This window comes from Anomalospiza imberbis, chromosome 13, assembly GCF_031753505.1.
Source record: "Anomalospiza imberbis isolate Cuckoo-Finch-1a 21T00152 chromosome 13, ASM3175350v1, whole genome shotgun sequence".
Lineage (NCBI taxonomy): Eukaryota > Metazoa > Chordata > Aves > Passeriformes > Viduidae > Anomalospiza > Anomalospiza imberbis.
The window spans coordinates 9697359-9724118 of NC_089693.1; the positions used below are offsets into that span (position 1 = coordinate 9697359).

The window sequence follows — 26760 nt, forward strand, 5'->3', positions numbered from 1 at the left end:
GACTGCTAGCACTGCTATTCTTCAGCGTGCGGAGGCTAAACACTGACATCATTATTATTATTTAACTTCATGCAGTATTTCTAAAACTGTCAAAGCAGCTTACTTAAAAATAGCGGTGGGAACTGGCAATGCACTGCAAAGTCACAATGTTGAGAAGTGGTGCTAAAGGCAGTTGTCTTTATTTTCCCTTTTTCAGTAGGATAAACAGAGCAGACCGTGCGACTACACAGTTGTGCAATTTTACACATCTTACACGCTTCATTTGGGTTCCATTTGAGCAGTTCAGTTACATCCCAACCCAATTATATATACAGCCAAGGACAGGAGCTGGAAACAGTTCTGCTAGTCTGTTTTTTCTTCTTGTTTCGGTTTCATAAAAAACTCTGGCTTGTTGACACACCTGTAAGCGAACAGCTGGGGAAGAATCCCATATATTATGTTCAATGTCAGGAAAAACTCTTTTGCTTCTTCAGGGACTCTGTAGATGTAAGGAGTTCGAGCATGAAGAGAAGCACCAATATGGGAAAATTGAGCCTGTGGTGTGTATATAACACATATATTAAAAAAAAAGGTAAAGTTGATGTATATTTTTGGAAAGATGGCATAATCTGCATGCAAGTCTGCATCTCCAGTGACATTTCCCAAGCCAGCCCTTATTCTTATTCCAGAATTATCCATCATACTTTTGCACAGTGGTATAAAAATACAGTCTAAACTAAAATCATTAATATCTTGGTGTATGAGGCATAACTGGAACCATCAGTGGCATGGTAAGATGTTTGTTTTATGCACATGATGGCACTGATCATTTCATCAGGTACAGGATTTCACCCTGGCTTTCTGGGTCAGAGGGTCCACGGTCCTTCCCCAGAAAAGTGGCCACTGAAGGCACATCCCTGCAGAGCCCAATCAGGGGGAGGGCTCTCACCCACCTGCCTGGGAAGGTTGTTGGGAGTTAGGCATCAGTGGGAGCAGCCAGACACTCACTCTGAGTAAAGTTAGAAAGGAGAGTCTTGGAACCTGTGTTAGTTCTGGTTTGGGTTTGGACTTTTTAATCTTAAACCCAGATTGTTCCAGATTCTGATCCCACAACTCCTGATGATTTCAGAAAATGTCTGCAATATTTGGGTTTCAGGCTGAGGCTGGTTTGAAGTATAGATTGAGCATACAGTGAAGGTTATGGGCACAGACAGGCTTGCTGGCCTGAAGCATATTTTTAGGATAAACAAACATTTAAAGATAGAAGTGTCAGGATAGTTGGTGTCTTTTGTTTCCATCTGTTACCTGCTATTTCAAGCCACAGCTCATTCACATTAACTGTTGTGTGTCCAATTTTTTTATTACTATTTAGTTAGCTAGCAGTGGCGGAGATCTGAGAACATGAACATCAATTTGATCATAAGGAGAGCACTGGGAGCCCAGGATTTTAGGAACACAGAGGAGCAGACTATGGTCAAATCACATCCTCTGTTCTGGCTTCAGCAGGAGTCATTTTGGCCTCACGTAGAACACGGTTCTGGTCACAGCAGAGTAGAAGGGGAAAAAAAGTGCAGGTGTTTCAATACACCACCCTAGCAAAAGGTTAGGCTGAGACCATCCATCAAAACAGAAACGGAAATTGGTTTTCAGGCGATTCCAACCACCTCAACTGAATTGGGAGAGCTCACTGAGCAAACCTGAGCCAGGAAACAAAGTAATCAACGAAATCAAATACAAACACACTTCAGCAGAGTGCCACTTAGCATGTTTCTGTAAATAGCTATTGCACAGCAAACAGATGTTCAGGGGCACACTGTCAGCAGCCTTTTTATTTCGGCCTGGTAGTTCACTCTGTCTCTTGCAGCCCATTTGTTCTCGCCTGCCTCAGGCAGGCCCTGCCTTTGGCACCTGGCTGGGCTTGCTGAAATCCCTGTCCCTCTCCTGCTCTGGGAGCCTTCTCAGCCCAGGCAGCCAGAGCAGCTCAGCAGCAAAGCCCTCTCGTAGCACAGGGCAACAGACGGACAGACAGCTGCCAGCAGGCTGCAGGCAGGAGGTTTGGGCTGTCTGGTGTTCCCCAGACACTGAGAGCCTTTGGGTTGCATTTTAGAGCCTTGTCTGGGGTGAACAAGCTGCAAAGCTGCTCCTTCTCTGTGGAGGATGGCGAGGTCTGCCTCTCTGCGAGAGCGGCCAGCTGTGCATCAGAGTAAGGTGATAGTAAATTTCTCATAATTCACAGTAAACCTTGTCAGAAGGAGCTGTAAGGGGATGCTTCTGAGAGACCCAGAACTCCCAGAGCCTCCAAGATGCCTGAGTATCTAAGCCTTACTGTGTGGTCTTGTCTCTTACAGAAGTTGTGGCACATTAGTGAGCTTTAATTGTTGTAAAACCAAAAAGCAGTAACATGATGTCCTGTCTGTAGGCTACAAAGATTTTTAGTGGTGAATGATGCACCATATAATGAAGTTATTGTTTATTAGACTTGTTTTTCACTGTAACACATGGCTTCTTCTTTCATTACCAAGGAGGATATTTAGGTCTGTAAAGTCTTTTTTTTTTTAATTTATTTGATTTGACTCTGTGAAAATTGTGTTATGTCTTTAATCACCTGTATGTCTCTTTCATGACTGTTCTCTGCTGCTACTATTTTTTTTTCTTTCTCCTCTTTTTTTCTTACTTGGAGCAGGGGATATATCTTAAAAGCAGATCTCTCACTCACCAGTGGCCCAGTGCTGCTCTTCCTTCAGGCAGACTGGCACCAAACCCCTCATTCTGAGCTGTCAGTCCCTGCAGAGCTCTGTGCCTGTGTGCAGTAGGTTGGCTCTCAGTGAGAGAAACCTTGAGTCTGTTACCTTGCTGTGATTGGGGTCTCTCAGCAAATAAGCCATTCCTCGGTGCTTTCTGTTACTGACCCCCTCTCCAAGTGGGGAATTTTGAGGCTCCAACAAATCCCTGAGCTTTGGCTGAGAAATCAACCAGATGAGATGCTGCAGGTAACCTTCTAAGGTAGCCTTACATGCCCAACATCCAGCCTTTGTCACCCCTGAAGCCTTGGCCACTCTGCTCCTCAGGTATTCCCAGCAGGTGGAAGCTGCCTGGTGCTGGATGTGGCTTGGCAATTGCAGTCTGTGTCTGCCTGCTTCTCACTGACCTGCTTGTCTGTATGAAGCAGTCTGGAGTTGGACTTTTTACAATACTTTTTGCCTTGTTGCCTAATCACAGGCAATATTTCAAGTATTTTTTACCCTGTAGTTAAGAACAGAGAAGGACCCGGGGAAAGGTTAGGAGTCCTTCTTCACTCTGTGCCTTCTCTCTAAGACTGACTAAAACCAGGCAGAGACTGTAACTTTGGAAGGGTTTGAGCTGAAGAAAGCCATCAAATAGAAGGGGAGTAACCTAGAAAAATACATTCCTTGGGTTTAGGCTCTCTGGTAGACAAGAAGCACTGCAGAAAGTAGCCACAAAAAAGGCAGGGTTAGGGAAAACACTAAGAGGGAATAGAAGTAAACTTTCTACACTTGAGAAAACAGAGAAATGGGCTGCAGAGAGTTGGTGAAACTGATTTTGGCTAGTAAAGCTGTGGCTCCTCATCCCTTCTCCCATGGCTCGCTTGAATAGGGAAATACCAATTCCATTAAGTTCAGAGGCTGTTCTGACCCTTTTGTGTAATCAAAGCTCCTGGTATGTCCCTCTCATGAACTTTAAAGAGCTCCTCCTGAAGCTTCAGAAAGTCTAGTAATTATTGGGTCACAACTGGTTCTGGAGTCTGACTGTTAGTAATGGAGTCATTCCAGCTGAGAGTTATTTGTAATTCTGAAAATCAGTAAATGTGTGTCTGTGTGAAAGGCTAGTAGGCACTTTGGAGGTTCTTAGTTTAGATGCATCACATGGTATTTTGTGACTTGTTTTTGTAAAAAGTACATCACAATGATAGAAATAAAAATAATTAAAATCTCCATGTTCCCCATCTGTAGGAGCAGTGTTCATTCCCAGGGAGCAGTGCCCACTGCTTACCTTTATTGGACCTTTTCTGTGAGAGGAAGCCAAGTGTGTTTTGGTAACTACATATGTTTTAATTATTAATTAAGTGTTTTAACTTAAGGTAACAGTAGACAAATCTGTAAATGTGTTTTTTGCCTCAAAATGACAAAGCACCCAAATAATCAAGAAAGAGCCCTCAATTCATTGTCATGTGCATTTTACATCCCAGGTTGGTCACAGTTTACTAAGGCAAATCAATTAAATCATGTTCACTTGTAGGATAACTGAAGTTCATCCTGCAGTGCATTAAAGTCAAAATGACACAAAAACCCTTCCCAAATGTCAAGAACTGTTTTTTGAAACAAGATAAAATGTGAGGAGTGCACAGCAACTTAGAGTTCTCTTAATCAGTTTCTGTCAGCCGACAGCATTTGCTGGTGCCAGGATGAGCTTTAAGCAGTGAAATGGGAAATGTTGGGTGTCAGTCTAATGTGTAAATGGACATCCTGAGGCAGAACCACAAAGAACAACAGAGGGGTTTTAGACTTCAGCAACAAAGTTTAGCATTCACACATCTAAAAGGTACAAAGTAGTGTTAAAAAAAAAAAAAAGAAAGGTGATTATTTGTTACAGGAAACATACAAAAGGGGAGGAAAAAAAACCCAAACCAACAAAAAATAAATCACCTCCAGATTGGGAGGCTGAGCTTTCTGCTAAGTTTGCAAGGTTGTGATAGTTGGCACACTAACTTCTGATTTACTTTCTCTTGTGTTAAAAATCTTTGAAGGAGTAGTGGTTTCTTTCCTGGTTGTCTGGGCAATTTATGGAACCTGAGTAATCTTTCAGTAGAGGAAGTTCCTGACACACTGACACAGCCTTGCCTACTTAGCTAGCTTGTGCTTTTTTTTTTTTTTTTTTTTTTAATTAGATTTTGGCCAAACACAGTTGTACTATATTTATACCTTTTGAGCATCTAAACTTCCTCATTAATGTTTGCGACATTCTGTTTTGATATCACATGCTAGTTCAAGATTCTCTATAAAATGGTAAAGAAGAAAAAAGAAGTCCTATTCTCTGTGGTAACTGCTCCCAAATAGAAAATGTCAGTCCACCCTTCTTATTGGGCAATTAAAGTGGATTTTAGTTTGTATCCATGATTATCTCAGACCTGAGGAACCAAGTGTTGGCTTGTGTTTGTCTCTTAGTGGTATTTGAATTACAGTTATTGCTGTGTCCCTATGTTGTCACTATCGTGGCAGGATTATCGTGCTTATTTGCTGCGTTGTCTGGATGTTCTGAGCACACACATTTAATTTCCTATGTACAGAACAAACCAATTGTCCCTGTCTCATCTATTTAATGTTCATCTGTCTGTCATAAGTCATTTGCTAGTTCCTGTTGAATTGTTTTGTTTTGGTCAGTCTTCTCATAAGCATCAGTCCCATTCAGTAATTAACTACAGTTGTTTATTTAAGAGAACCAGAATGGAATGAGTAAAAGAAAAATGATCATTGTCTGCTGTTGGGAACACAAACACCTCTGGGTGTTACTGTGGTTTGTGGCCCAGGAGGTTCCCTGAGTTCTCTCAACGCCATCCACTGATACTGTACATTTTGTGTGACAAGGAGATACTTTTTCTCTTTATATATTTCAAACTACCTACTTGACCGACACATATTATGGAAACAATGTATTGTGCTGTTGTGTTGTGTTTGGGTTTTGTTGAGTTTTTCTTACGATTGACTGTCACAGCTTTAAGATGGGCTTCCTTCATGATGCCAGCTAAAGAGTGCATGGTGCTTAATGAGGTTTAAATGAGCCCAATAAAAACATTGTGTAGAAGGAGAGAAGTCTGCTAAAGCAAGAATGTGGTCATTAGAGAGTAGTAGATTTGATTCTTCGCTCCCTTAAATAAAGGGGTTTTTACAGATACAAAAGGTGATCTCAGTTACATCAGCACAAAACCTACATGGGAAGATGAAGCCCTTATTGATTCCATAGGTCTCTACTTATTATTATGTAATTTAAAAGTGAAGAATTTGTGAAGAAATACCTGAGCTAGTCCTCCAGCATGTATAAGGGTCAAATCAGGCATCCAGGAACAACCAGGCACCAGCAGGCCATACAGAGCAATCACGTAGTATGGCACCGAGTAGAACATGTATGCCAGCATCTGCATTTCAAACACACATATTAGTTCCTTTGCAGTGTGAGGGAGATGCATTTAAAAATCAGTAAGCTGCTCACTGAGAAGCTGAGACTACTCAAAACTACACTTCTGACAGCAGTGATTCCCAGGCTTTTTCGTCACACCTGGATACTATTGACTGGATCCAGCTACCCTAAGGTCTCTCCTGATACTGGTGGCTGTTGTCTCCTTGCCCCCTCCATACACACTTCACCCAGGACACGTATTCCTGCCCCTTACTATCTTGAGATCATGCCAAAAAGCATGGCCTGGTTTAACTCCTTAATGCAGGGAGCCTTTGTCAGGCTCCACTGCACTCTCTGCTGGGAGCTGTGAGACACAGCCATGCCCTCCCTTTCCCAGAAAGAGCTCATCCAACAGTGACACTTGGTTTCTGCTCATTTCCTCACCCCTGTGTCCTCTGACTGCTTTGGGCCCTGTCCCCCTGCAGCAGCCAGGCTTGCAAAGGAATGTCAAATTCTACAGAACTAAAGAACAACATTCCCTCATCTGCAATGCTTTTTGTATGCAGTGCCCTTTTTCAACAGTGTGTCACTGAGGATGGAAGTGCAATGGAGAGCTTAAGGAATCTAGTCCTACTGCATCCCTCCTTGCTCCATAATTCCAGACTGAAAGTCTGCTTTGCCTTTCTAAGGAAGTGAAATGAACATAAAAAGCATACAGATGTGTTTCATGGGCTGTGTTAAAAGAATCCTGAGTAATTAGGATGTGTAGCTCCATGTAACCAGTTTGAACCTAAGTTAAGCTTATCACAACGAGCAGTTGGTATCCTACAATGGCTAGAAATGGTACTAGAAAATACCCTTTAATTTGCCATGAATGATAACTCCCACATTGATCTTGTCATCTCTGAAACCCATGGCTTCATCTTTGTTTACAAATCCCTCCTTACCACTCCGTGGTCAGTGCTTTACCTGAAGCTTGGGATAGGCAGCAGGATCTTTTATGTAGGGCTCGTGCAGTTGGATGTACAGCCGGCAGAGCTCAGCAGGGCAGTCCAGGGCAATCTGAGAAGAGGTTTTACAGCTTCCAGTGATCAATTTGTTCTGAAACCAGCCAACCTGACACGTGTTACCAGCCCTAGGGGTGCGCTCGTGGTCTGCAGCACAGCTACCCTGGAGCTTGCAAAGGTGATCCGTGTGATCACCAAATAAAAGGGGAAATGCAGCCTCCTCCCAGCTCCTGCTCAGTGGGTTTGTGAGGAAATGCTGGCAGCCTGCTTCGAAGATTTTGACTGGAAGAGAATTCAGCCAGTTGTCTATGCTGTTGTAAAAATATAATTGCTATAGATTTGCCCTGATAAATAGCCTTTGATCCCACCAAATGAACCTTCCAATGGAATATTGCTCTAAGAGTGGAAACTTCAGGATAAGCACCCAGTTTTAGGATAGCAAGCTATGGATGTAGTCCAAGAAAAGAGCTGCACTGGGACAAGGCAGCAATGCATGAGACAGGTGTTACCTAAAGTAATAATTTTTGAGAGTAGTAAAGGACAGATTATTGGATTTTACATTCCTATAGGAAGAAAAAGTTCCAAATAAACATGGATAAAAAATAGTTCCTTTTTGTGGTAGGCCTTAAAACTATTACAAAAAATTGTGCTCTAAATTGAGCTAGCAATCCATGTGAGCAGCTGTCCCTGGGCTTGTCTGTGGCACTGTTAATGCCTGAGCTACAGGGCTGAACTGTAAGTTTGGTACAGCTTGATTTCTTGTGCATTTGTTGTGTGGCTATGAGGGGGCAATACAAAACTTTACAGTCAATATTCCTCCCTGTTCTTTTCCAACACGGGCATCCAAGAAGCAGATCTGAGTGGACTATAATGGATTGTGTTTTATGAACTTTTGCACAAAATTATTGTTCCTGCACTTTACACAGAGATGTTCTGTGTAAACATCTCTGTTGTAGATGTTTGATCTCTGTATGTATAATCAAGGCCAGTAAGCAATTCCTGCTTGGTGAAGGAAATATGTATGGAAATTACCACAGTCTCAAAATCAACAAAAAAAAAATTCCTCTGAGACCAGTATTTTCCACAGTGAAATTACAGATAAATCAGCTGATTTAACCTGTCTCAGTGGTGCTCTGAAGTAACATGATCTATAAGAAATAAAGCAGTCTGACAAATTAGAAGAAAAAAATGTTTCTGAGAGGCAAGTTTCAAGAGAAACAGGAGGTGAGAGAGGAATGTGAGCAGCACAACTACAAAAGGACGATCTGTGCTAGGTAAATAAAATGTTGCTTGGTATTTATCATTACCTCCTACTTGAATTATTCTAGAAAGGCTCAAACCTACAAGTCAAGCAAGCAGGCAGTTATCTGAGATGCCTAAACATTTGTGCTGTTCTCACTGAATGATACACAAGTTTCATTCTGCTTAAGACAGAAAATGCATTAGAGCTGACAAGGGAATAGATTTACCTATGACTGGATTTACTCCTGAAAGCATTTTCAGTACTACTTCCTTCCCTCAGAAATTTTAATTCCATCAACTATGCTTAGTGAGCAACCATTTTTAAAAATTGTCTCTTGGTAAGTAGAAACAATGTGTGTTGTTCACAATGTGGATAATTTTTTTCCCTTTTAGGTGAAAATGTTCTCTATCTCATGCAGTGTAAGCTAACTTGGTTTTGTATAATTTTAAATATGCGTTACTGCTTAGAAAAACATGAATACAGAATTACTTTAGTTGCTTTGTGTCCATGTTCTTGGCCATAAATGGAACAACAGACCAATGAAAACAGTTTCAGGTCATGTTCATTTCCTCTTGGGATGCTATTTACTCTGGTGGTTGTGCATCTCCTTTTGAAAAACATGCTGCACACATCACAAAATGGAGAAGCAAAGCACCAATAGTTATCATATATAATTTATCTTTTTATATCTAAGGTCTGTTTGAACCCAAATGTCACAGGATTTCCTCTGACCACACTGTACATGCTTTTTCATACAGACTCAATTTAAAAGTTCGACTGAAAATTATCTTAAATTATTAAAATATGTTCAACTTACCATGCCCCTAAATATGCAAAACCCCGTGGCTAGAATGAGGTATGCAGCTAACATTAAATCTATTGGTCGTCTTAAGAGTCCTTTCTTCTGGACTTCCTGAACCACCTGCAACACAGAACATGTTGAGTAGGTACATCCTGGTTCCCTGTCACTGTATTTCACTCCAGATCAGTCACTGCAAAGAGGGTGGAGTGGTGAAACATCATGAAACATCACATCTATCCATTGATTTGAGAGGCAGAAAGATTTCCACCTAAAAAGGTGACTCCAGACTTTACAGGATGTAGTGAGGAAAATTAATCTTAGTAAACTCTAGAAATGGATGGATCCAACTGAAGCCATCTCAATACAGATTAGTGTCATTTCAAGCAACCTAAATCAAATGAACACTAACTCTGCAATCACCTAAGGCTTTAAAGCAGCATAACTTCTTCAAAATTGTCTTTTTGTAATTGGAAATAATTTGTTTTCCTGAATGTCCCCATGTAGAAAAGCCTTGGAAATGTAGGTTTTGTCTCAAACATTTGAAGTTCAATCTAGTATGCTTTGTAAAAGGACTGGATCCATCTCATTATTGAATGCTGGTTTTCAGCAGCTTGTGACACTGTTAAAACTAATGGACTATCACTGGCATAAAATAAAAGCTTTTCTGTGGCTGGTTGAGTCCTCTGCTGAGTTCAGTGAGCAAATATTGTATGTCAGTGTGCAGTGCAGAAATAGAGAACAAAATGTGTGTGTATGGAGTATGTGGAAACCCTTCCTCTTCTATCACTGAACAGAAATTCTGTCACTGGGAATTCCTGGGGTGGCCCTGAGGCACCTCCAAGGCCTGGCTCTGATCTTGTGCCTCCTCTCCTCAGCACAGGGATCCCCCCTGCTGCAGGGACACGGGGAGGGGCTCACACTCTGCACAGCAAAGGCTGTTCCCATGTCTCATGGGGAAGGTGGCTTGGGGGAACCAAAGGCATCTCTTTGCCTACACAGTAAAACCTACAGTGTCCATGGAAATAATTTGAGCTACACTTTCTGCACTGTGTAGTCACAGACAAAATTATAAACACATCAGAGTATCTTTCTGTAGTTCAGAGGGAAAACTTCCCCGTGTATATGTGTTACTCATTTCCTCTTCCTTTTTATTGGCCGATTGTTGGCATGCAGACGGCAAAAGAAAAACCTGATTTCCTTCCTGTTATACACTTGTGGAATTGTCTCCAAAGTGCAAAACAAAAATTAGGATGCAGGGGCACAGTTAAAAGCACAGTTAAAAGACACTCACAATAAATTTACTGAAACAGGAGAAGTAAGCTTGCAAGCACAATTTCTGAGTAAATACTAAAAGATCTGGATTACAGATTAAGAAAAATAAGGCTGTGGCAAACATAAGCCATCCTTTTTATAACTATTTTTTTCTGATTTTCTTTTAAAGGATCTTTTTCAGAAAAAAAAAAAAAAGTAACACCTTTGTTTGATTTTCTAACACAAGTAATAGGTTTTGGCAGTAGGGTGTCACTTCACATTATTCAGAGTACTGGTATGGGAGTATTTTTAATATTACCTGCCAAGGATGCCTATATTCAAATATTTCTTCCTATGAAAGAAAAAGGTTGCTTAGGGCTGAGTTACAAAGAATTTTCAATAGTAGACTACCTAGGATAGTGGAAAGCTGATATGTTTTCATTCCCTTTTGAACTATGTATGAACCTTAGAGATATATATAATCTCCTCTTTTCCAATATTTCAATTTTCCTCTTTAAATATTAAATGGATGTGTGTATTTACTGTAATCACAAGGCTACAAGAGAACTTTGTGCTTAGAGGGTTTGGAGACAGCCACTGTAAGTAGAAGCAGTCTTTGGTGCAATACCAGTTTGTGAAATTGCCAGGGTACAGAAAATTCACACCTTTTTTCTTTATGCATGCATGCAAACAAAATGAAAATGAAAAGCTTAAAAAAAGGAAAAAAGCAGAAGCAAGAATTTGAAAGACAGGTTGCACTTTGCTGACAGGCCTCAGCTACAGAGTAGTTTTTCCTTACCTTTCTTTTACCCAGCAAAGCCCCATCACCCCATGTTGAACCCAATTACATGTTAAGAACGCTGGCCAAGCAGAGCTGGCCTGCCACGGGTTTCCCATGTACTGCAAACAACATTGAACTCTGCACAGACCCCTGCAGCCCCAGGGATTCCTTTGTGCAGCAAGGAAGTCGCTAGGCACACTTTGCAATTTCTCTCACTTCCAGGAAAAAGCTATTTTCCATAACTTCTGAGAGGCTTCTTATGTCATCAGTTTTAGGGAATTGGAATAATCTTGTGTGCTGTCTGTAAAAGTCAGTCCCTTCAGAATTCATGTACTAATCTGAAATTGTGTATTAATTCTGTTAAAGATTTTAAAATTCCATTAAACTTTTCTGAGCTGATATACTTGCAGATAAATCTGTTGGGCTTTGTAAAGACTGCAGCACAGCTGGGCTTGATTCCAAATGAGGGCATAGCTCCATTCCACTCCCCTGCATCCCTCTATTAGAAAACAACCAAAACTTGAATTCCTCTCCTCTGCCCCCACAGTGATTATTTTTTTTAACTAACAAGTTTGTAATTATATTATAGCAATGTATACCTTGGCCAACAAAATACACTTAGCTTCTGTTGCTTTCATGTAAGTATTTTCCTGTATAGTAACTATAGCATGTTTAAAACCATTGTTACATTTTCTTCCTAAATCTTTTAATGCCAGCTCTGAAAAATTATAGTTTAAAGAAGTTAAATTTTACAGCTAATTCCAAATGATCTACTGGTATGTTCAGGGCTTACAATGATTATCTGACTGATTAGTAGCATTGAACACAATTATTTCCTGGAAACAATTCTTAATTTGGGACTGAAAGAGTTGCATGAAAAATTCATGAGGAGTCACATTAAGATTGAAAGGTATGCTCAGATATGGAGCATAATTTACCTGTGAAGACTAAATACAACTTCTGAAAAACAAACAGCTTGGGTGGGCTATGAGGTCCCAGTGAAAGGAATCAAGGCTTTTTCTACAACCTTCTGGGCAAGGAAGTTTAGGTTTCCAAGAAAGGATTCACGAAGAAGTGCAATGTTAAATTTTCAGGTCACCAGGTTTTCCTGAACTCTCTTTTTGAAACAGAATATTAAATCAAAGTTTCTCTGAAATATAGACTAAATTAAAATATCAAACCTCGGTAAGCAGTTTATCTCCTGGTAAGCCCAGGAGACATGGCTGTATTTCAGCAAGTAATCAGTCCATCACACATTTTCTATATTGGCTATTTCTGTAGTATTCTTAATACCAGGAAAACAAACTGAAACCTTCATCCACACTCCACACAAAGGCTGTTCTCATAATGTGTGCAATAAAAATTGCCATCACTACCTTTAACTACACTTGATGAGGGTAAAGAATGTGCTTCTGGCCAGAAATAGTGGCTCCTTCAAATGAATGAGCTCAAATGGCTTTGGGTTGGGACATGAGGTTTCCTATAAGCCTGTGCAGGAGAGTAGAAGGTTTAGCACCTGAAGATTCCTCCAATTTGCCTTCCATAGGGATTTGCCCTAAAAGTTGTGATTCTGTCAGTGTTCTTCAGCCCTGAGGAGATAAGAACATCTCTCTGTGTTTCTCTTTCCTCCTGAAGAAGGGATGGCTGGCTGGATGTTGTGTTTCACACCTCTCTGGGCAGGTCTGTCCTGCCTGGCTGCTGTCCCTCTGTGCCACTCACACTCTGGCTGTCTGCTGGCTCTCAGCAGCCACCAATCCTTCATCTCTGTCCCTGTCTGCAGTTACAGAATGAACCTGACTGAGCCTCAGGAGCTCTTGTCATGCAAAAATATTGATTTTATTGCTTACAACTGATAGGGAGTGCTGCAGCAATAAACAGCAACTAAGAGCTAAAAGATCTGTTCTGTGCTATGTACTGCAGGAGTTTTTTAAACATTTTTTTATAAAACAGTGCAGAAACTTAATGCACAGTTTTGAAGGCTCGGTTAATCTTATTACAACTCATCTAGTTATTTCAAAGGCAAAAGTCTAAAAAGGTTTAAGTAAAAATTTTTACAGATATTTTTTACAAGAAATGCGTAAAGAATTTTTGTATCAATTTATGCAGTGTCTCACCTGTAAAATCTAATATTACAGAAAGCACATACAAAAATTATTAAATTACACGAGATCTGTAAGTCATCTGCAGAAGAGTACTTCCCTGCAGTGTTTCTGCAGGATTTTGTGGTGCTTTATGAAGCTGATAAATGCCAGTATTTTCATCAGCTAAGAAACTGAAACAGACAGAAACTGAATAGAGGTTAGAAACTCAACTATACCTATGAATGGGTTCCTTACTCTAGACATGAGATTCTTTTTCTTTATTCCACCATAATGAAATAGTCCTGCAGTATAGATATGTTTGCAGTTTTCAGAGCCAGCCAGCAATTGTCATAAGAGTGAGCAGTCACAGCACATTCCATGCTCACCAGGGGACCTATAAAACCCACCAGAAACAGCCAGCTTATTGCAGCTGCCCTAACAGTAGCCAGCACTGAGATACAATAGAATTACCTTGACTGGAGTGTCATGAGTCACTGAAGGTTGGTTATAAATTCTGAACCCAGCCCATATGGGGAGGCAGACATATGGTATACTTAGGAAAATAGCAGGACACACTTTTGCTCCATATTTGCCTGTTAAAAAATTATTACAAGATTTATGAGAATTTGTAAGCTCTGTTGCAGAGGAATTAAAAAATATGCTATGTAGCATCAAACCTGAAGCAACTATGGTAATGTAAACAAAAAAAAAAAAATTATAAATCACTAATGTTAAGACACAAATCCTCAGCAGAAGTAGAGACACAGGTAAAAGAGAGCCTATGAGACAGGAAGCCATTTCAGAATGAGGAACTTTTTGAGATGGGAAGCCACATCTGTCACTCTGCATTGGGTAATCCTATAGGATGGGACAGCTTTCAAATCTCTCAATGGAACCTGCTTCAAACAGAGACCTCATTCTCTTAAAATGGGGGATAAAATGTATCAGTTTTTCAAGATCTGATACTGCATTTGTTTTCCAAAGTGCTGATTTCTCCTACAGGCCTGTACTGAGGACAAAACATTCAGAGAGCTCTCCTCAGCCTCAGGTAAACCAAGAAAACATGTCTTGGACACTGGCTACTCTGTGTGTCAGAAAGGCAGGTGGCAGGCATGCTTTTGAGAAGCTAAGAAGAAAGAGGACAGGAGAGTCACACTAAACCTGCTTTTCTCTGTGGTGGGTCTATCTGCAGAGGAGGGAGGGAGCTGGGCTGACCCCACCCTGCACCATGAATATTCCTCCTCTGGCATGAAAAGCAGGACCAAAGTGACCTTCCCTAAAGCTGACTGCAGGATTTGGACACGTTAACATTTTTCTCAGCTGAGCATTTGTCAACTTTGCAACAGTTTAAGCTCAGCTAAAAAGGAAATCTTTCCTTGAGAAAGGTTTCACCCTTAATGGATCACCTGCCAGTACCAATGATGTCAATATTTTTATTGCAATCCTCACCTCTAACAGCATCACTATGCTCAGATTTATGTGAGAAATCTAGGAATGTTAAATTTAGTTTGAAAACAGAATAACTTCCAGATTTGACTTTTAAAGGTGATTTGGGTGCCTCTTGTAAGCTGTTGAAAAGTCAGACTTCTAAGCAAATTGGAAATTTTATGCAAAGTAAGATTTATATTTTTGTGATACTAAGAGACACTATTGTCTCATTACTTAAACCTAGTTTAGATGAAAACCTTATAGATATATCAAAACACAATACTTTCTTTTTTCCCCTTGAAAACAAAGTAAATTTAAAGGGGTTTTTTTCCCAGTCTCCATCTTTTCTTCCTCATATTAAAATTTTAAAATATCTTGTGTCTCTTTACTGATATTCCTAAAATGCCTCTTTCACATTATTACAGAAATGAACCAAAACTGCACTAAAATATAGATAGCACAATGCTGAATTTAGAAAATGTTTCACAGGAAAAAGCTGGTCATATAAATTACTTCCTTACCCACAATATTTCCAGGCATAAAGACAATGATGCTCATGATAATGGAACCCAGCCAGTAGAGACCAATGGTTCTATAGCTTTGTCTGTTAGAAAAAGAAAACAAGACATAATTATTGAACTGTTTCTAAAAATTCTCTACCCTAAATATTATACTCATTGCTGGGATTGTATTTTACCAAGTAGAGGCTTTTAAAACCTGTACCACAAATCAAGAGTGGATTGTTGCCTCTAAGAGGGGTCATGGAGAATGTCCCACGACATTCTTGTGGGACGAGGTTGTCACATGGACAGTACAGCCTTTGGGCATACTCAGTTATTTGCTGTTGTGTCACTCCTCTGAAGGCTGACTGCACTACTTAGCACATCATAGGCTGTACAAAACTATAAGACAATTAATAATTAATTCCATACTGTTAATACTGCTATTACCAACAGGTACATTTGTCTCTGGAATTTAAGTGCTTATTCTCTGAAACTCTTTGTTCAACAGCAAGAAGCATAAGAATCTCTAGAAATAACCTCTTTTTCTCTTAAACTTCATGTCAGTCTCTAACAGGGATGAGAGATCATCATGGTGCTAAGTAATACATTATTCCTATCATAAATTTTTTTTGAAAAACAATTTTTTTTGTCACACATGCTTTTAATACACATCACTTTTCAGCTTTTAGCTAAGACAAAGCCATGTAGATGTGCTACACTGTGCTGCAGGGTGAAGACAAGATGCATCTCCATGCATTTTCTGGGCTGAGTCAGCTGAGAGGAAGGGTAACTTGGCAAGGGTAGAACCCCTGAAAGTAATGAAATTTCAACGGTGTTGCTTTGGCCTACAACACAAAACCACCCCGAAATAAAAATCTAAGTACTGCATGGAAAAGAAAGGCCTTTGTAGATGATATGAGAATGCAAGCCAGGAGAGCAGTGCCCAGATGAGACTCACTCCCAGGCAATAGCTGCCACCATCAGCAGGTACATCAGGTAGTGCGCGGAGCCGTCCCAGTAGCAGATGACGTGGCCGTAGGCGGTGTTCAGGTACGGCTCCCCCTGGGAATGGGGGTGTGGGAGAAGACACAGAGCTTAGAGCAAGAGTAACAATTCATAAAGGACAGCAAGAAACAAGGTCTGAAAAGTAACTAATGTTCCTTCAAGCAGTGGTACAGTTTCTGACTGACAATACACATTTCAGCTTCTGACTGACGATAAACATTTCAGCTTCTGACTGACAATACACATTTCAGCTTCTGACTGACGATAAACATTTCAGCTTCTGACTGACGATAAACATTTCAGCTTCTTACTGACAATACACATTTCAGCTTCTGACTGACAATAAACATTTCAGCTTCTGACTGACGATAAACATTTCAGCTTCTGACTGACAATAAACATTTCAGCTTGTTACTGACAATAAACATTTCAGCTTCTGACTGACAATACACATTTCAGCTTCTGACTGACGATACACATTTCAGCTTCTGACTGACAATACACATTTCAGCTTCTGACTGACAATACACATTTCAGCTTCTGACTGACAATATACATTTCAGCTTCTGACTGACAATACACATGTCCCAGCACAGAGCTGACCTAGGCAGGGTCAGGCAGAACTGAATGAGTTCCACATCTGCAATAAAGGGTGCAAGATGGAAACTCCTGTGTGTGACTGTCAGCTTTACTCTGCCACATTAGGAAAATATGACTTTTCCATATTTTAGTGATAAAAAACTGCAAAATAAAGATAGATTTAACATACAACAAATACAGATATATTTAGCAACCTAGAGATTTACAGCAGTACTGAATATATGGATGTCAACATATAACCTTGTAGGGTCCAACTCATTTCACACTTAAGTTCATGGAATCTTTTCAATTACTTCAGTGACTTTCCTGTCAAGCTCTTACTGAGCTATTTTTGGTGGATGTTGATATTCAGCAGCCAGCAGATTCTGCTGACTAGGTATCTGGCATCATCATTTTTTAACTCTACTTTAATTCCTTCTGGTAAACTGATTAGGCAAAAATAAAGGAGCGATTCTGTTTTCTTCTTGGTAACACATTTTGGTGTGGTAACTCATCCACTCCTGAGTGCTCTCTGTGGTTTTCTGAAATCATGTGCAGGTCCTTCAATTCCCACAGAATTTAACACAGAACAGGGTTCCTGAAGTTAACTGTAACAACAATGGAGCTTGAAAGCTACATTATTTCTCCCAAATGAGTCAGTAGACTGTGAGTCAATGAAGGTTTTATCCATAACAATAACAAAGCAGGTCAACTATAAAATTCAAGAAGACTGTTTTGAATGTGTAAGTGGCTATTTTTCTGTGACAAACACTACACCAAGTTATTTATACTGAAGATTTTATTTACATTTGTAAGCCAAACTACTATTTACCTCTCTCAAGTAATGAGTCATGAATCCATCAATAATTCCATCCTGTTCCAGTCCAATTATTAGATTCACTACACTGGTAAAGGCAAATACAGCATAAACTGTAATAGGAAAAAGGGAAAAAATTAAATTTAAAAATTCTTGGAATCACACAGTTGCTTCACAGTCCAATAAATTGTCAGGCAGAGATCTATTGAACTGGATGTGTCAACTTTGAGATCACAGATATTCAACACGCAATATGACTTTCCCATATAGCTCAGGATTTTTTTTAATTAGTGGTTAACACAGCTCTTAGGAAGCTTTTCTGAGGAATGTGAAATTCTGTGGAGCTGTAGGCACAGCCTCCACAGAAGGTCAGTGTCTGCAGAAAGGACTGTGTAGCCTTTCAAAAACCATAGGCACATGAAGTTTACAGCCTTGACTGTGGTCATCACCTGGAAAGGAGAAAACACGGCAAAAAGGAGCAGAGAGGAAAGCATGACTTGTCATTTCTGCAGGTGAGCAAGGCAAAGTGCACAAGCCACAGCAGCCTAGAGCAAAGCCATGGGTGAGGCAGCCACTGCTGCGAGCCAGGCCATGCAGCTTTGCAGGACATACCATAGAACAGCGGGTCTTTGGGTGGCTTCCTCTTGACAAGAACACGAGCTGACAGAGCAATAAGAACCAGAACCAGCAATCCAACTGCAACAATCACCCAGGAACTGTAACAGTATGTTAAAAAAGAAAAAAAAAAAAAGAAGAAGAAGAAGAATTTAAAAGAAAAACTGATAGAATTTTGCTTTGTCAGCCAGCTGTCCTCAAACACACACACTCATAAAGTAACTTTTAATAATTTAAGATAAAGCTTTTAAAGTTTATTGCATAGTCTGCCATAGTAGTCATCCTATAGTTTTGCAGAGTTTATGTGCCTCTCTTTGCATGTGTGATCAGCTAAAAAAAGAAAATACGAAAATAACTGGATAAACAACATATCCAGAAATCCAGATTTGTCTGACTAAAATCAGTTTTCATACTAAAATAAACAAAAACTATGGGAAAATTAAAGGGCAATGAAAGATGAGGATCAAACCCACAGAGATTTCAAGGCCAAAAAGGACCACTGGGGACATTTTATCTAACCTCAGTAATAAATTATCTACTCAGGAGATTACAAACTCAAAAATTAATCACATCAGTCCTGTGGAATAGGAGTAGCAGTGTGGGGCACCTCTGATGGATCTGGGCTAATGTTCAGTTATGGAAGTGCTACCAGAGACCTCTCTGGCCCTACAAAGCAGGACCACTTGAGCAGGTTCAGTGATCAGTGCAGGTGGGCTCAGGCAAAAGGACCTTTTCTCTGGAGATGGGGCTATAATGTTACTGCACATACAGGGGGAGTGGCATAAAGCAGAAAAAATCTTTGTCACAAAGCAAATTTGTCTCCTTCCCCAAGAAAATGCAAGCTAGGAAAATCAATTTAAATTTTTTTCATAGATCTAAGGGTGTAAATTATCTTTAGCTCTCTTTAAGGTAAGATTCTCCTCCTCAGTCTTCACTTACGTCCTTGTGCAAGGGAAAAGAATGGAGGGGGAAATTAGGTAAAGTCCAGAAGCATAAGCTAAAAATATCTGGTACATCATTTTATACATAGTACCACCCTGCATCAAGAAAACAAGTTGCGTATGAACAAATTATATCATGACAATATCAACCTTAGGGAAACTTAACTTAAAACTATTGTAAAGAATTTGCAAGACCAAATATTTCAGAAAATATACACACATACTTTTTAAGTCAGGATGAGCAGTACTAGCTTGTTGATTTATTTTATGCTTTGAATCTTCTGCTAGTCTGTTTTCCCAGTGATGAATTTCTTCATACCATTACAGCTGTTAATATTGCAGTGACTTTTCACTGCAGTCTATCATTTGAAATAAATATTGGCAGTTAATCAAGTAAGTCACCATGTGTTATTTGACATTACTCTAGCAATGAGAAACAAAAAATTCAGTTATGGGCCAGAAGGAGGAAAATGGGGAAGGAACAGATGTAGCAAAAAACAAGAAGCAAATATTTGTGCAGTAAAGTTGCAAAACACCCCGGGCTGTCAGATCACAAAATACCACGCAGACCTTTAAGTGAAGCGGGCTTTGCCATGAGGAAAGCCTTTCCTTTTCTAGACCTGCGGTTTCTCCCGGGATCCTGGTTTTGGGCAGAGCGAGGGCGCAGGGTCGCTTCCAGCGACGCGCGCAGGCGGAGGGGTGTCCGCGGGCAGCCGCGCCTCGGGAGCTCTCCGGGGCCGGCGAGTTCTCCCACTCGCTCTGAACAGAGTTGGATTTTGGTGGCGGATGTCCCGGGGGAGGCCGCGGGTCCCAGCGCGGAGCGGGCGCTGCCCCCCGAGGCCGGCCGGCCCGGGGCAGCCGCACGCGGAGCAACCGGGACACGCTCCGGGGGATGGCCACCGGCAGCGACCTGGTCCCGGGGCGAGCGGCCGCTCTCGCCGCATCCCGGCTCGGTTCCCGTCAGAGGACGCGGGCAGGACCCGGCAGCGGCGGGGCGAGGCCGCCCCGCGCTGCCCCGCTCCGCCGCCCGCCCCGTCCCGCTCACCCCGCGCCGCCGGTACCAACACCCCGCCGGGCCCGTCCCGCCTCACCTGCCGGTGGCCGCCAGGCAGTTGAAGAGGTACGTGACGGGGATGGCGGTGAGCGAGAGCACGAACACGCCGGTGGCCGCCGAGGCGCTCATCCCCGCGGCGGGAGGCGGCGGCCGCCCTGCGCGCCCCAGCCCAGCGCCGCGCCGTGCCCGAGGCGCCGCCTCGCCCCGGCCCTGCGCGCCCGCCGGCCGCTGCCCGCCCCATCGCCGGCACCCCCCGCCCCGCGCCGCAAAGGTTAAATCCGCCTCGGAAACCGGAGCCGCCCGGCGCTCCTCCGGCGGCCGGGGCAGCGCCTCCGCCCGCCCCGGGGCTCGCCCCGCTCCCCCTCGCCCCTGCCCCGGCGTTGGGCACTGCCCGACGGGCGATGCCGCCCTCTCGGGACAGGGGTGCGGGTCCAGCCCCGCGGGGACGGACGCTCCTCCGGTGACCGACGGAGGCGACGCGCCAAGGGGCTGCCGTGACAGCCGAGCTGAGCGCCGCGACAGAGGCGCCGCGGGTGAACTGCGGGCTGGAGGCACGGCGAGGAACCGGGACGGCGACAGCGATCCGGTGTCATGACAGGAGAAGAGGGTCCCTTGGTCCGGATAGTGCAGAACTCACTGAGAAACCCGTAAAAAAAAATATATTATGCATCTCTTTTGCATCAGTATTTAGCTGGGTTATTATGAACAAGGACAGTAGCGTTTAAAAAATGTTGGGGGAAAAAAATGAGTTCATCTTTTCCATTTAATTGCCAAAAAAAATTAGCAAAACCTAGGTATATGTTTGACCTTTTCCATCAGCCTTTTCTTCTTGGCTTCAAACTTTGCCTATACCTCAATATCAACAGAAGTTTCAGCAGTGGAACGAACCTTGTGTGCAAGGCAAACAGAAATCAAAACTGCTGTTCCTAGAAGTTATTGAGCATTTAATTCCAGGACGTTGGCAAGTGAGAATGTGTTGCCTGAAGAAAACAGCAAATGCACTTCCAGCGTGCCAGGCAAGCTCTTTCTGGAAGAATTAACACCCTCTGCAATTAGGGGCATAATTCAGACTCCCTCCTGTTGAAATGATACAAAGGAGGGCTGCTAAGGTGGCTGAGCAAACAGGGCACCTGTCTGCGAGGAAAGCATGAGGAGCTTGGCTTAGAGTGCTCTCTTGTAAATACTAGAGGAGTTAACACCAGTGAGAGGAAAGAACTCTTTAATTTGAAGAACGAAGCTGTGAAGAAACTGTCACTAGTTTTCAGAAACAGCTATGAGCAATAAAGGTTATTCCAAGCCTTTTACAGTAAATTTGGTCAGTTTAAGCAATAGACTAATTGATATAATACCTCTCACAGAAAGGAACTTGGTGACCCAGAACATATCTATGTCCTATCTATTCTATACAAACAAATTCTTGCATAGTTATTTCAAGTGAGAAAGATCTAGAATCTGGCTGTAAGTATACAAATGGGTTAAACCATGCTCAATCAAACTATCTGATAAAAACATGATGCAACTCCTAAAAGTAATTTAGTCCACCCAAGTGTCAAAATTGCCATTGGATGAGTCAGGGCTAAATTTACCACCTCCAAATGCCTACCTTTCAATGCACAGCCGGTTCACTTCTCAAGCTTTCAAATGTATAGGCTGCTTATTTGTATGCAGCTGCCACAGCGCAGTCTCAGGATTCACATCTCAAGCTTGGCTTCTCAGTTCCTGTGTCTCTGAAGTCAAACACTATTTGGGAAACTTCTTCCTTACCACTCTGCCAGCATATTCCAGCTCTGATTTGCATCCAGCTTGTTCCTCAAGTCCTATTTAAACTTCTGAGTAGAAAATGTCAAGGCATATCCTGTGGTAATCACATAGCAACTCAACAGTAGAGATGCATTGTTTGAGTCTTTTGTATTGAGATCTATCCACTTTTGATTAGAAAAATAATTATGAGCATCTGTTAGCAGAAGAGACCCCTGAAATGGGATGTGAAGAGACCCCTGAAATGGGATGTTTGAAATGTTTGTCCAAAGGGCATGTGTTCCCCTTTCATTTTCATCTCTCACCCTACGAAAGAAACATTAGTGAGCCTTCCAGCTCCACTGTTCCTTTCCATGTCCTGACAGAGGAGGCCCCCAAGTCCACCCATGACAGTGCTGAGCATGTGGTGTGCCACACTTTCCATATCAGAAATCTTTTTTTTTCTCACTACAGTTCCTTCTAACTCTGGCCTTCCTGCTCTGTGCCAAAATATCCTGGCTTCTATTTCAGGCTTTAGGAAGAAAATAAAACCACCAGCATTCTTGTTGACTTTATTTTTACAGATGAAACCAATTCTAGAGAAAAAGGAAAACTTGTTCAGTTGGCACCAACCAAAACCACTGACCAACTTCCCCAAAGGCAAATAGTTCAAAACTTGGCTTAAGTTAGAAATTAAGTCAAAGAGCAAACAATCTCACTGATCAAACAACACCCTCACTTGAAAACCAGGAGTCCTCAAAAACTAACACATGCATTTTTTGACAACTCTAAGTGTTCTTGTGGGGGAGGAAGGGGAAAGAAGAACTTCAACTTCAACTGCCTGTAACACCACCCTCTATTCACATGTACCAGAACAGTGATATAAAAATGAAGGTAGGAATAGGGTGTCTTTAACAACATAATTCCTAATCATAATGTTATATGAAAGCAGTGTTGATAAGCTGCTGTCACCAGAATAAATGTAACCTCCCAGCTCCTTGTCACATACTCAATTATATTTACTTCTTGATGTTGCAAAATATTTTTTTTATTTTTTTCCCCCCCAAATTTTATAAATGGTAACATCATCATGAGACATGTGAATGCCCTAACTTGTAGAAAATCAAACAACTATTTAACTATTTAGAAATATCAGATGTCAGGATAAGATTGAAAAATACAATTACATACACAAACTGCAGTGAAGCTTAGGAAAGAAAAGTGGAGTAATGAAAACATGGAAATGGAGACTCCTTCCCATGCAGAACTTGCCAAAGGATCACATTCATTGACATCAAGAGATTCCTGGAGTTCTGAACTTAATGTTTCATGTGAAAGATAGTCCCTTCAGCAGCACAGTGCCAAAACTGGTGATTGATCCTTGACCACACTGCAACATTCTTGTGTCAGAAGTTATGTAATTTCTGTCTAAATAGTCATTTTAAAATAGGGAACCCAACTCTCTGTCAAATCACAAGTATCAGCCTTATGTCAAGATTCCTCACTGGGAATCCTGGCCACAGCAAGAAGCCATTTCCCCTTGTGTGGCCCCTCAGCTGGCAAAGCTCAACTCACAAGCAACAAATATGCTTGGGCTGATGTTCGTTTGCTTCTTGATTAGAGCATTAATCCCTTCTTATCATATGGAATTTGTTTCTCTCCAGCCTCTGTACCAAATGGTGGCAGATCAGTTCTGATGTCAGGACTGTAAGTGTGCCAGGAAAAGAATACTGTGGAGAATATAAAAATAGGTAATTTATTAATGGTCAGCTACAAAGTAGGAGATTAACTGGCCATTAGGTCTTTGTGTCTACTTTTACCCTGAGAAGCAGCTCTTACCTTTAATAACTGCCCATTACATCATGACTACTTTTAGGATTTAACATTATATTCAAACATAGTTGTCTCAGTTTTAAATCAAAATCACAGTAATCTAAACAAACATAGGTAGCTGAGCCTTAAGCAAGCTCATGAAGATCAATGCAAGGATTAAGAGACACTATTTATATCACTTGGAAGCACTGCTCGTCTTCACACAGGGCTCTGCCAAGCAGCGAGCCTTCATTGCATTATGATGCCAGCTACAAAATGCCACCCTGCTACAAAACAACTTGTGTCATTCCATTTTTATGGAACTAAGCTGATACATTTTGGAGGCTCTATTTTCCTGTATATGCAAGTGAGTTTATAAGGCAAGAGGAGTCAGTAACCAATAGTCCAGATAAGATGGTGGAATAAAAGGTGAATTAAGAGATGGATTAAAAGGTGAATTAAGAGATTAATTAAAAGCTTCATGTTTGGGTCTTTTCTTAATGTGTTAATTTGTTGAGAGAGCATCTTAGACCACACATAACTGCCATCCTCTAACAGCTTTAAAGCCAACCTCTTCTGTTTCTGAATTTCTTGTTAGCTGAGGGTGTAACAGGTAATAAGGGATGCTGTATTGTAAATCTCAGACTGCATGGAGCATCAGAGGCAACATAATGCAGCTCACGTGGGGGTCAGGAGGCCATGTGCTGCTGATCTGCTGAGGATTTGGGGGGATTCAACAACAACAATCACAGCATCAAAGAAGAATCCAAAGAGGAATTAGTGACCATTCCACTTACAAATTTGAGTATCAGTACCTCAAAAACAGAGCTGATTTTTGTGCTACAACCTCTCTATTCACCAAACAATGATGTTAAGAGGAAAAAAAGACATACCAAAGTAACATTAATAGGCATTATATCAAAAGGGAGCATGTCAATTGTACTATTTGTATTAAACTGGAAACGACAAGTGCGATTTCTCTGTAAGAATCTCGTTAATTATGTAGAAATTAAGCTGCTAGCTAAATACCCTGGTAGAAGTGTAGGAAGTAAGGATTCTGTCTTGAACACTGCTGTGCCTCAACACAATTAGCAGGGATTGAAAGGTAAATAGCTTCTCAAAATAGCCACTGGTCAGTCATAAAGCCGTGACGGTAATAATAATTAAAATAATTTCCTCTCCTTTGCTTCTTCAGCTTTGCAGTAGCAGAATATTTTTAATTCTTTCAAATGTATGTCAAAGTATAGCATTTTTCATAGAACCAGCCATGTCAGTATTTGAAATTATATATAAAATACGTATGTGGTGAGTAGAATCTTCTATGGCTTAAATAATTGGTTTTGTTTTGTAATTACTTTCAGAGAAAAGATGTGATGAGTGTCGCTGTTGCCCCTTGTGTATGTTTATGAAATGCACAAATGTGCTGAATGAGAAATGAGAGTTACTTCCACAACTGGAGTCCTCAAAAACTTCCATGTCACATTTGTATCAGATGTACACATCTCTAAGCCACAATTCTGAAAAATTTCACAGAAATTATTTAAGTAGCAGGAATGTTTAGGGTAACAGTGTATTGTAAGTAATAATTACCATACAGTAATAGAAATTGAAGTACAAATCATTAGTACTGCCACTAAAAATGAGAAAAGTATCACTATAATAGAGGGCACAAGATACATAATTACCTTAATACTCCAGGACAGCTAGGCTGCACAGCTGAAAATGCAAAATAAAATCCTCAGATACAAGAATTACTTGTAGAAATGATAGTGCAAAGAATCATTATGAATTTTTAAAATTCTGAGAATGTTGCATTCTTATGATCAGTTTTTGAATACAGGTGAATTTATACCAGAGGGGAAAAAATACCAGTTTCTCTTATTACAGCTTTTTAAAATCAACATTAAATAGGCACTTTACAAGACATAAGAATAAAATTTAATCCCTGCCCTTAGTATTACTCAGATCTAAGACTGAGTCTTCTGTGCCTGAGTGGATCCTGTGCTCCAAAAACTGGATCTGTTATCTGCAGACCCCACATCCCAACAGTACAGGGAAGCAAGCCAGAGAGAAGATAATCATAACAACCACAAGAAAAAGCCCAAGGATAAAACATTGTTTTTGTGGCCGTTATTAACTGTAGTTATCAAAAATTACACATTTGAGCAACTGTAATGCTACTGGTAATTCAAGTGATGGGAACAGTAATATGCATGTCTGTCATTCACAGCAGTGGCATGGATCAGAGGGAGGGGATTTTAAGAGTCTAATTGAGCATGGAAAGAAAAATATGTCATCAAATGGCTCCAGCCAGGAAGCTTAATCAGAAACAAATCTGTGATTTACTCTGAATTATTCCCTTCCCTCCTGAAGCAGAGAAAGGATGCTCACTGCTTATGAGAACAATTGCTAATCACTGTGAAAATATGAGCCAGCTCAAAAACTCTGATCATAACAACAAACAGCTCCTTGGAGCATACACAAAGCTGAGTTCATGTGGGGAAAAGAAGGAAAGGGAGGAGAATTTAAATCATTTCAGGAACAAATGGTTGAAAACAATACTCTCAGTAACCTAAACCTTTTTGATGCCTCTCTGAGAACTGGCCCTGTTCCAGGGGCAGGGGAGGCCAGGGCCACTGGGCAGGCACTCCTGTGTCTCTGGGACACCCCTGGCATCACAGGTATCTCAGAAATCCCTGCAGTGTGATCACAGCATTCTCTGCTTCTTCCTCAGTCCATGTAAACACACTTTGTCCTCTCTCTCCCTGCTGACAGCTGAAGGAACCTCAAAACTTGGAGAGTAGTTCCTTCATGAATTTCTGCAGAAAAAAGGCACCAGGTCAGCATGGGCTTGCTCAGGCTATTATGTAGATCTTGAAAATTAGCTGCTCAAAAGTGTAGACACTCCCTGACATTCTGTTTTGCTGGCGAGAGATCAGGACAACCTTCACAGCTACATAATATAATACTGTTGAACTTTTGTTTGCAGCCCT

At 41.2% G+C, this 26760-nt stretch overlaps 1 protein-coding gene across 3 annotated transcripts; it reads right to left on the reverse strand.

The window, feature by feature from the left end:
• Positions 1-149: 149 nt before the first annotated feature.
• Positions 150-21972, reverse strand: TM6SF1 (transmembrane 6 superfamily member 1). 3 transcript variants are annotated; one of them, XM_068203814.1, is made up of 10 exons: positions 21822-21972; positions 18221-18324; positions 17624-17721; positions 16166-16269; positions 15226-15308; positions 13748-13869; positions 9179-9283; positions 7081-7173; positions 6011-6130; positions 150-534 (listed from the first exon to the last, which is right to left on the reverse strand). In XM_068203814.1, the coding sequence occupies exons 3-10, from the start codon at positions 17642-17644 to the stop codon at positions 343-345; spliced, it is 840 nt and encodes a 279-aa protein (XP_068059915.1). In that variant the 5' UTR covers positions 17645-17721; positions 18221-18324; positions 21822-21972; the 3' UTR covers positions 150-342. The 3 variants fall into 3 exon arrangements, with proteins under 3 accessions (XP_068059915.1, XP_068059914.1, XP_068059916.1); XM_068203813.1 differs by lacking the exon at positions 21822-21972 and adding an exon at positions 20256-20498; XM_068203815.1 differs by lacking the exons at positions 150-534; positions 7081-7173; positions 9179-9283; positions 13748-13869; positions 21822-21972 and adding an exon at positions 20256-20431 and having other exon boundaries at positions 6045-6130.
• Between the last annotated feature and the right edge of the window lie 4788 nt (positions 21973-26760).

Bases quoted from the DNA above. Each gene is read 5' to 3' on its own strand.
- TM6SF1 (XM_068203813.1), bottom strand. From the start codon at position 20,347: ATGAGCGCCTCGGCGGCCACCGGCGTGTTCGTGCTCTCGCTCACCGCC. The intron at 18,325-20,255 runs GTGAGGCGGGAC...ATACTGTTACAG, and splicing joins TGCCTGGCGGCCACCGGCAG to TTCCTGGGTGATTGTTGCAG. The intron at 535-6,010 runs GTATTTCTTCAC...TACACACCACAG, and splicing joins ATGCTGGAGGACTAGCTCAG to GCTCAATTTTCCCATATTGG.